The sequence below is a fragment of the Crotalus tigris genome, unplaced genomic scaffold (assembly GCF_016545835.1).
Source record: "Crotalus tigris isolate CLP2741 ecotype Arizona unplaced genomic scaffold, ASM1654583v1 scf7180000024508.2633422, whole genome shotgun sequence".
Lineage (NCBI taxonomy): Eukaryota > Metazoa > Chordata > Lepidosauria > Squamata > Viperidae > Crotalus > Crotalus tigris.
Genome location: NW_024100680.1, coordinates 755,797 through 766,608, shown reverse-complemented (window position 1 = coordinate 766,608; position 10,812 = coordinate 755,797). Strand labels below are relative to the sequence as shown.

General features: G+C 37.0%; 1 protein-coding gene across 1 annotated transcript; it reads left to right on the top strand.

Annotated features, from left to right (window-relative positions):
* On the top strand, positions 1-10,457 carry ACP6 (acid phosphatase 6, lysophosphatidic). The gene is made up of 10 exons (XM_039333802.1): positions 1-461; positions 2,004-2,132; positions 2,208-2,338; positions 2,614-2,693; positions 4,023-4,110; positions 6,054-6,186; positions 7,328-7,428; positions 7,589-7,684; positions 9,054-9,213; positions 10,089-10,457. The coding sequence occupies exons 1-10, from the start codon at positions 264-266 to the stop codon at positions 10,227-10,229; spliced, it is 1,257 nt and encodes a 418-aa protein (XP_039189736.1). The 5' UTR covers positions 1-263; the 3' UTR covers positions 10,230-10,457.
* The last annotated feature ends 355 nt before the right edge of the window (positions 10,458-10,812 follow it).

Here is a 10,812-nt window from a genome sequence, read left to right as displayed (position 1 = left end):
TTGAGCCGCTGTTTGCAGAGGGAGGAAGGAACAGAAAGGAAAACCTCATTTCTTATGACCCGCCTCCATCTTTAATGAGTTGGGAATTTGTTTCAGGAAGTCTTAGCAGTTGCGTTATTTGTAAATCAGAGGAGAAAAGTGGGGGCAAGTGTTTCTATTCGATGATTCACAGTGCGTTCCCAGGCAAAGGCAGGGAAAGCTGCAGGCGGTTTCTTTTCAGTTGAGCTTCTACTTCCTCTGGATTTTTTAGACTTTACATTAGCATGGATCTGTGGGCTCGGGCAGGCATGGTTGGCGCTCTGTCTTGTTACGTGCACCGCAAGAAGAGCGTCCTGGCCGAAGCTGGAAAGAGCAACGGAGAGAGCGGCAGCAACCGCGGCCGGCCAGAGCTGAAATTGGTGCAAGTTCTCTTTCGGCACGGTGCTCGTACGCCCCTCCGGCCAATCCCGGGCGTCGACCAGGTGAGCAGGAGAGCGCCGCAGTCGGCGAAGTAAGCGTCGCCTTTCTTTCTCCCGCACCCAAGTGGAATATCAGCGGCTGATACGGTCGATAGAAAAAGCGCTGGTGGTATCGAGGGTGGGAGCGATTTAAAAAAAAAAAAAAAACCTCCAGTAATTCTATGTATGCACTACATATCTAGCTAATTAAACCGTGATTGACACCCAAAGTTCTAAATTTATCTAAATGTAGTAACCATCCTGTAAAACAGTGTTTGCCAAACTTGACAATTTTAAGGCATGAGGACTTCAACTCCCAGAATTCCACAGCCAGCAACGCTGGCTGTGGAATTCTGGGAGTTGAAGTCCACATGCCTTAAAATTGTCAAGTTTGGGAAACACTGCTATAAAAGAGACTGGTAATTGTGTTTCCTAATGCACTTCTTCAGAACTTTGGTTGTCAATGACGGTTTAGCTAGATATATGGTGCACATATAGCCTGGGTGTTGGTTAGAGATCAGTGTGTAGTTGTTGTTCAGTCACTAAGTCATGTCTGACTCTTCATGATTCCATGGACCATAGCACCCCCGTCCTCCGTTGTCCCCCTGACTTTGCCCAAATTCATGTTCATTGGAATCCATCAGAGGATTCCTGGATGATTTCCTCTTAGAAACAGAGAAGGAACTGCTGCGTTCAAGAATGTTGCCTTTTTTTCAGTTGAGCCACAGTAGGAGTTGCCTTTTCTGGAAGCGGCCCAGTCATAATCTTGATTGCAGCACAATTAAGACAGAGGGCTGTTGTACTCAAGTGGCAACGTGCATTTTACATGTTTGCACAGCTCAAGTTATGATTAAGCAGAATTTTTTACTGTACAAGATCAAATTTACAGTGTATTTCTGTTTCACAGATCAAGTTAGGAAAAGTAACACATCTTCCAAAGGAAGTCTAATAAAATATAAAGAGAATTCTATTTCCTATAGAATTGGAAACAATTTTTTTCAAATTTCCTGATGTAATGATTTTTGCTGCTGAATCTGAGAGAAAGAAAAAAAATGGCATCCTAAGGCCTGACCCACAATGACAGTTAAACATGTTACAGTATTTATAGGTTCAAAGACGAGCATTGTATAGTGCATCTATTTCATGGGACATGAACCACTGGTGCTGTGTGAGCAAAGGAAATTTCTTGGAAAAGCACTTGCTTACATTGAATGCTAATGACTGGTACATCTGTATTCTTAATTTTGGGTACAACATAACGCTCTGAAGGAACCCTTCCCACCAGCAGCTTTTAATATGTTGAGGACAGCCAAGATTGGAGGTATCTGAAGGGTAATAGATAGACCTGATATTTAACATTCTTTACTGTATTATATATTCAGTCTTAAGGTCCATAAATACATTGTTTCCACTGATTGTTAAATTTTGCTTAGATGTAGAAATTTTTCCAATCTAGTTAGTTCTAATTCCTATTATCCCATCATTGATGATTGAGTTGAAGTATTATGTAAGTGGTTTAGAACTCATGATTTTTTTAATCAAACCTTTGACATGTTTTTGAAACAGGTAGAGTGGGATCCTACTCTTCTGGAGATCCCTGCTCAAACAAAGTTTCCCTACATAGTAACTAATCTCACCGGTGGACCAAGACCATTTTCTCCTTATGAAGAAAATTACAAAAAAACAGTGCTGAAGGTATTTTGTTTCCAAAGCATTGTATTTTCCTGTCTGCTGGTGAGCAGCTTTAAGTGTTTGTTTTTTTCTTTCTAGGGAGGTGTAATTGTGGGACAGTTGACAAAAGTTGGCATGCAGCAAATGTTTGCCCTGGGGGAACGGCTAAGGAAATGTTACATTGAGGAGACTAATTTCCTGTCATCATCCTACAAACCTTCTGAGGTCTTGTAAGTTAGTATTCAGTAGTATATTTTATGTAGTATGTACTAATATTGAAGAAAAATGCAAAACGTATTTTTCCCAAAAATATCTCTGTGAGGTGGGCTAGTTCAGCCACCCAATGAGTTTCCATGGTTGTATCTCTCTCCCTCATAATTCAGCATCTTAACCTTTATACCACATTTAATTTCACAAGTCTTGTAATACTCATCTACAATGTTTGTAGGAGTGTGTTGGAAGCAGTGGCCACCTTTGCTTAATTTCATTGGTTACTTTCTTTCAGAGTCCGCTCCACTAATATTGATCGGAATCTGGAGTCCACACGATGTTTGTTAGCTGGGCTGTTCCAACAACAGAAAGAAGGTTAGCAGTGAAAACTTTTCACTACTACCAGATTTCCCCAAAAATAAGACCGGGTCTTAATTTTTTTTGCCTCCAAAGGAGGCACCAGGTCTTATTTTCTGGGGGTGTTTTTTATATTCACCTCAGCACCGACAGCCTGCCTAGCCGGCCCACTTCTTCTGCGGCTGAAGGAGCAGCTTCATTCTGCAGCTGCATTCCGGCCTGCATTTCACAGTCAGGCCTTTCCAGAAGGCCACTGTAGCCGAGTACCTATGGATTGAATCCGTAGCTCAGTTCTTAGCTGCAGTGGCCTTCTGGAAAGGCCTGTGACTGAGAAATGCAGGCCTGGCTGCAGAAGATGCCGCAGAAGAAGTGGGCTGGCGAGGAGAGGCCAAGCTGCAAAATAAGTGGGTGTGGGGCGTGTGGGGCATCTCTACCCCCACCCCCACCCTAGCTTGATTTTTAAATGTGTGCCTCGCCCCAAAACTAGGGCTTATTTTTGGGGTAGGGCTTATATCAGACCCAACGCCAAAAATCAAGCTAGGGCTTATTTTCAGGGTAGGCCTTACTTTCAGGGAAACACCGGAGGTTTTCTGTCCTGCTTCATATCATGTCTGCCATCATGGATTCTCACCCATTTTGTCACTTCGTCTAGGTGGATAACCCCATAAATAGTTAAAATTCTACCATAAAATGAGGTATAAAAGTGCCAAAATCCATTATCCAAAACCTCACTAAAAAGGCAGCCCAATAAATTCCAGATTCTGGATGGAATAGATAAAAGTTCTGGGATCCAAGATTTAGAGGAGTTATAGGTTACCCAGAATGATGTTATTTTGGCTTAAAGCTTGAAAGATGTTAGTCATGAAATTATAGGGAGAGATAGTATCCTCTGAGCTTAGATTTGATTTGGTATCCCCAGCATTTATAATTATTAAAGGTTTTGATTTAAGACATCAAAGCATATGTGATGTAAATTAATTTACAAAAATCTTACAGTATGAGCTGTTAAATGCAAGAGTTAAATATACCTCTGGCAAATATCTGATGACATATGTCAACAAGTACTGCATTTTACTTGTTTACTTTATCTTTTAGTTTGCAGCCATGATATATCATTAACTTGCAAAGTAATGTACTTAGGAATAGAGGCTTGTAGACTTTCAAGAGTAGAAAAAGTTCTTTATTGATCAAATAGAAATAAAATGGAAAGGATACCACAAATATTTAAAATCCAAAATGTAGTTCACATAGTTTTATATTATTTCAGAATGCAAGAAATCTTAGTATGAATCCTTTATATCTTTGATATTACAATTTGTGAAAGAGCAATTTTTCTTAATTACCCAGGAGCTATTACCATTGTCACAGATGATGCAGAATCTGAAATCCTTTATCCCAATACAGGGAATTGCCAACAACTTAAACGTATGTATAGGTGAGTTGCCAGTATATTTTTGATTGATGTTATTGAATATTTAATATGTATAGAATACCCTGTGATGGCCCAAAAAGCAGCTTAGCCTTGCCCAAAGCAGCCATGGGTTCTAATTTGGATTTCTGAACAGAATAATTTTAATGTATGTAGAGGGCTCCAGGTTGATGACAACTGATGTAAGACAGCTTCATTATCAAAAGCAACATGCATTATCCTAAATTCATTGGTTATGCTTTTAGGAATGGGTAATTAAATTTAGCTTGTTGTGCACAGTTGATCTTCAAAGAGTGGCCATGTTCCAGGTTTATGCATGGAGCAAGTTCTACCTTGCCTCTTTCACTATCATTATAGATAAGTGTAGATAACTACAAAAGCCTTCAGCAAATGGTTGTAATCATTATTGCTAGAGTCTCAGACTAATGTAGTAAGAACAACTGCAAAATACTAATGCAAAATAGAAAAAGGCTCATTAGCTGTTTAGATCGCAGTTGTATTACATGAATTAATAACTAGACCTCCCAGGAAACTGTTATAAATAATCTAACACACATTCCATTTGCAGTTTATAAAATGAATAAAATTCTTTCAGAAGGTTTCCTGAAGTTGAAATGAAAAAAAAAAGTAACAATATGGTATCTAACAATGCCTACTCAATCATATGCTATCCTGATGTTCAAAGAAAGCCAATGGTGTTTAGTTCCTAAGTCCTTCAATGGTAGCTGTTAGGTTCCATGTGTCACAAGATCTATTTTTTCCATGTACATAGAATTCAAAACAAATGGGAACTAGCATACAACCCTAATTTCAGGAATGTCTCTGGCCTCTGTACTTACCCCAGGGAATTTCTTGGGGAGAACAAAATACAGAAGGCTGCTGCCCAATGATAAATTTTAAAGTGTCCCTATATAAAAGCAAAAGTGAAATAGGGTGGTAATGAGCATCTTGCACAGCTGTAAAAAGTCTCACCCATATATCTTCTAATAAAACAGTTGTATTCTTATCCCATGGCCATTTTGTTATGAGTGCCATAATCTACATTTAAAATCTATGCTTAAGAAAACTGATAGTTACTGATCTGGTTGCAGTAAAAAGGAAAGGAGTATAGTGTAGGCTTCAGTTCTGCCATTCTGGATGAAGCCCACATAGTGATTGTAGCCGATATACAGGTAGCAGCAGCTAATCCCAAGTCTCACTGACCACCTACACACGCACACATTTCAACTGACAGCAGTCACCTGGGACTTGCCACTTCCCTATTGACTTTGGTTGTTGGAAACCAACATGAAATTGCAAAGAGGTGCTCAACAATCCTCACTTAACAGTGGCAATGAGGACTGTAGGAATTGCCATTACTGATTGATGCTGTCATGTGATATCACACTTTAGAATTACATCACTTTGCAATGGAAATTCCAGTCCCAATTGCCTTTGTAATTCAAGGGCTACCTATAGTGGTATGGATAGACCTTGAAGATTCTGGTATTTTCTTAAAATATTGCAAACATTTTTAAAAACTTTTTTATTTCAATCTTCTAAATGAATATAGGTAGAACTTTAAACATCTGCTTAAATGAGCCCTTGCTATTTGAAATTGATTTTGAATTTAGTATCTTCTATAACTGTATGTTTTGAAAATGATGCAGAAAGAGTGGTTCAGAACTTGTCTGATAAGCTTTAAAGCAGTTGCATCTTTTAAGGGCTACTGTAGAAAGACAAAAAAAAAATCCCAAAAAACAAAAAACCCTCACTGAAGTATAAATACGTTTATACTTACACAGATTCTGAAACATGCAGAACTATACCTTCAGCCTGTGAATTTCACATTGCTATAGCCTTCATTTTTGAGAGGTATAAGCCTAAAAACCCACTACATTACTATTGATTTTTCTGACCTACAAAGCAACATTTAAGAAGCACCTGAAGCACTTTGTTTTCCTTGACAGAGATGGATGGGCTAGTGTGAATTTGCACCAAGGCATCTTAGAAGATCTGAAAAACATTAAAGACAAGTTGGGCATTAGTAATGAGCAAAAAGTAGACTTCCTCCTCCTCCTTGACAACATTTTTGCAGAACAGGTAAACTTCCTGTTTTCTTCAACTGTTAAAGTGATGTATGCAGTTCTGTGGGAAAAGCCACACTCAAGAAATCGTAATCAGGCATGCAAGATTCCTCAATGCTGAAGGAGGAAGACGGGTAAGTATAGTGAGGCAATTGCACATCTTCCTTTAAACAACACAAAATGCATTCTTTTTCAAGTCTGAACCTAATCTCCTTCTCTAAATAGCTGTACCTTGCCTAAATGCTTGATCACATTTATTGCTCTTTATTCTCTCCCCACCTAATGTATTTCCATTATTCTTCATAAAACTTTATTATTATTAAATGTACCTGTTTGTAAATGCTGAATTTCTCCAGCTGATGTCATTTCTCTGCTTCAGTTCCCGCAATTCCTGGTCTGAATATTTATAGGAATTAAGCACAGAAGGCAAGACAGCAGCAAAGGGAACATTTGGACCAGTTTTTTACTAATATCATAAGATAGGAGGAAATAATATGTATGGAATTCCCATTTGTGATGAACATGAATTAGATTTTTGCGTAATATTAAGTTAACCCTTTTAAAATTAGTTTTATTTCTCTATATTTGTTTAGTTTTATGTTGATCTTACTTGATAAAATCTTTGAATGATAGACTTGGAAGTCAGTTGATCTATATTAAAGTCAGCTAATGTAGAAATGGCTCAGACTTTAATAACATTTGCATAAACAGGAAATAATACTTGAACACATATTGCACATTTTGTTATGCAGTAAAGATAAGTTGTTTTTCAAGGAAACTTGGCATGGTATGAATGGCATTTTATCATTGGAAAGTCAGAGTTCCTTGCAACATATTTAAAAGTCACACTTGCTGTACACAAATTTCTAGATTTTTCAAATTTTGTTCGTCTACTATTTTTCTACTTTTGAATACTCTAGTCTTACTTTATATTTAGATATGTCAGTATATCTGGATTCCTGACCATATAATTATATTTTGGGCCAAGGAAATGTGCCATTTTGCTATCGCCTAAAATTTATGTCAAAATTACTATTAGTTAACTATCTCCAGACATCAAGTAGAAAATGCAGAGGTATGTCCATGCTAGTGATCTCAACTTAGATGTCATTCTTAGATCTGTATTTTACTTAATTTACACAATGTTATCTTTTCAGGCACATGACCTACCAAGTCTCCCTGTTTTGAAGAATTTTATGCAACTAATTGAGCAGAGAGCTGTTGACTCATTCTTTTATATTACAAAAAACAATTCAAGGTGAGCATGGGATGACTGAGTGGCAGCATCTGTTCGATACTAGTATCTTTAAAGTCTACTTTAGGGTCTCTTACCTGTTAAACCAGTTATGTAGAACTGATAAAGAGGCGATGTGTTCAAGACTTGTTTTGAAAGTATCTAATATTTTTCTTTCCCATAGGCAGATTCTTCAGATGTCTGCTGGTCCTCTCCTGAATGCCATAGAGGACAATATTAAGAAGGCAATAGAGCCTCCCACTTCTGATATTAAGACCAAGTATGTAAATTGTAGAAATTAGTCTCTCTGTCTTCACTTGCAACAGAATACATAATTGAGAAGTATTCAAAGATTACTATTACTCTGAGCACATCTTGCTAATAAAAATCTGTGCACATGGACCTTACATTCAATTAATAATTAGAGACCAGACCAGGCATAGTTTAAAGCGGGTGTCAAATTGCCGGCCCACAGAGCAGTTGCATCATGTGCCCACTCCAGCTCCTGCAATGTGAAAAAAGTCACGATACGTCGTGACACATCATGTGACGCAGCAAGTTTGACACCCATGGTTTAAAGCCAGGGGTTTAAATGTCGTATGTGTTATCTGTGCACTGGGAAATTTTGCACTGGGAAATCTTAGACCATTGCACTGGGAAGTCTTAGACAAAAGTATCTGAATAGGCAATTCGTTTGTCTATTTTAATTTTATTGAGTAGTTCTGTAATCATAGCCCCTTCCAGGAATCAGATCAGTAGAAAAAAGCTAAATAAAATGATGAGACTGTGATGGCTAATCACCAATAATGAGTTAGAAAAGTAAAAGAGACAGTTGGGTAGCTTGGTAGGTTGGAGAAGGGGCAATGATTAGGCAATTGCTATTAGATTTAATATTTTAGGTCCTGCATGTTCAAGACTATTTTGCCTGCCTGCACAGCTGTCCTCTTAAAAATATATTTGGGGACACTTGACTGTAAGGCTCATTTAAGAGTAGACCTATACACCCAGTGTATATTTGGAAGAAGAAAAGTATCATAGGCTTCCTAACATAGCCACCTAATTCCTATGGATTCAGTCTTTTTTCTTGACGCGGGATCATTTCTGGTTTTGTTACTGTTCATGTGTAATGGAGCCTTCTGTATTACATAGATGTAAAGAACATGGGTAAACATTGAAAACACTGGCAATTCACTTTGGGTTAAAGGAAACTTTTGTTAGATGAGGAATGTAAGATTTGTGAGAACCATGACAATTTTAATATTTTGGATTGGTCTTTACATGCTTTAAATTGGGATGATTTTTTTTAAATAGCCTGAATTATTTTTAATATAGATTATATGAGTGTCTTTCACAATAGCTACCATGAGACCCTTGAATATTTGTAATAGGTGGAAGCATTCTTCATTTAATTCAGCTACTTCTGCTTGTGTGAAATCATGTTATTTATAGTTTCTATCCTCTTCAAATGGAACTATCTCACTGAATTGTCTGAGAATGAAATTCTTGCAAAAGGATTGTGTATTTTGTTTTAAAGTATTAGTTCACTGTTCATGAAAACTAATCCTAAATGGAATGAACATATGTAATAATAAAATAGTTCCTTATACATTGAATGTGTTAAGCATACATTATACTTATTTTTCATTTAGGAAGCTCATCCTCTATGCTGTTCATGATGTTACACTCCTCCCATTGCTGATAGCGATGGGGGTCTTCAATTCAAAATGGCCTCCATATGCAGCAGACGTGACTCTGGAACTCTATCAGTATTCCAAGGATTGGTTTATACGACTGATCTATAATGGAGAGGTACAAATTCTGGGCCACTTCTACTACTATTACTACGTGGCTATCCTTAGCAAATGTCAGTTTGCATGTTTCATATGAATATTTGAGCAATATAACAGATCATATCACTTTCTAAAAATGGCATATTGGATCTTTGCCATCATGGCTTGTTCTTATCTCTGCCTTTTTAAAAATTGAAGCAATCAGTACTATTCCTGTACTACAATGCTTTTGAAGAAATAACTAAGAATGATATGCCCTATAAATTACAGGTATCAATCTCCCCTAAATGCCATTTGGGCTCTGTGCCTCATTAGATTATTGTTTTCATAGGGCAATTGTTTTAAGAATGGGCAAGCTGCTTTTCCTCCCATGCAACTAACACATCCATGTAATGCATTCAAAATTTGAAATGAACCCATTTACCAAAAAGTTGGGAGTTGTCCTCAAAAATGTATCCAATGGCAATTCAAAGTACCAATTATCATCTTTATATGGCATGGGACCAGATCACCCATGGAACTGCTTTTCCCTATGCACATCTGTCTGTCCCACTAGTTTGGTAGATGCTTATTCCAGGTCCCCTCTTTTAAATGTTGCCATTTAGTGGGGTCTAGGAAGCAGGCCTCTTCCATAGCTTCTTCCACAGCCTTCCTCTTGAGTTGCAGAGTCTCTTTCCTCCTCACATTCTGGGTAGCTGTTAAGACTTGGATTTTACTTCAGGAGCTAGATCAGGAGGGGATGAGAGCCCAATATTTGTGATTCTGCAGTGAGATTATTATAGGGCTTGGTGGTTTGAGTTTAATTAGTCTTTTGTTATTTGTTAGCCATCCAAGGTTATTTTATATAAGGATTGCCATTTAAATCTCTTTTTGAAAAATATTTTTTTTTTATAGGAGCTGATTCCAAGAGGATGTAAAGATGGCTTGTGTCCACTAGAAGACTTTTTAAATGCTCTTTCAGTATATAGCACAAAGCCACTGGTGTATAAAATGATTTGTTCCCAAACAGAAGAGGCAGTTTTGCAACACAATTGATCAGGAAAGCACATTACTTTTTCTAAATATTGTAAAAATAATGTATTAATCACTGTTATAATTTAGTAGCTGAAACAGCAAGAAAAAGCTTGTTATTTATAGAACAGGGAAAAAAAAGAAATGGAGTTGTTCTTCAAAGAAAACAAAAAAGATATAACATTATAAAATGTATTGGATACAGCCAAAGCATACTTTACAATATGTACTATTAAAAGAAAAAATTGAAAAATTAGAATCAGAACTGCAAATGAATCCGCAAAAGAAGATTCTGAAAAGAGAAATGGAAACAATAAAACACAAACTAAATCTGTTGGATTCAGAAAAAATAGCACAGCAAATAAAAAGAGCAAAACAATTTTTTTTGAAAATGCAAATAAACCAGGAAGATGGTTAGCATATAAACTTAAAAAACAGAAAGAGAAGAAAATGATAAATAAGTTAGTAGATGAAAAGGTTGCCTACAATTTAAAAATGAAGAAATAAAAAAGATAATCAAAAAATATTACCAGAAACTATGATATAGAAGAAATTCCAAGAGAGAGAATGATCCAGTATCTAGAAGAAAATAACCTTCCAAAAATTT

Coding starts and splice junctions, on each gene's coding strand:
- ACP6 (XM_039333802.1), top strand. CDS start 264: ATGGATCTGTGGGCTCGGGCAGGCATGGTTGGCGCTCTGTCTTGTTAC. Junction 462..2,003: donor CAATCCCGGGCGTCGACCAG/GTGAGCAGGAGA, acceptor TTTTTGAAACAG/GTAGAGTGGGATCCTACTCT. Junction 2,339..2,613: donor TACAAACCTTCTGAGGTCTT/GTAAGTTAGTAT, acceptor ACTTTCTTTCAG/AGTCCGCTCCACTAATATTG.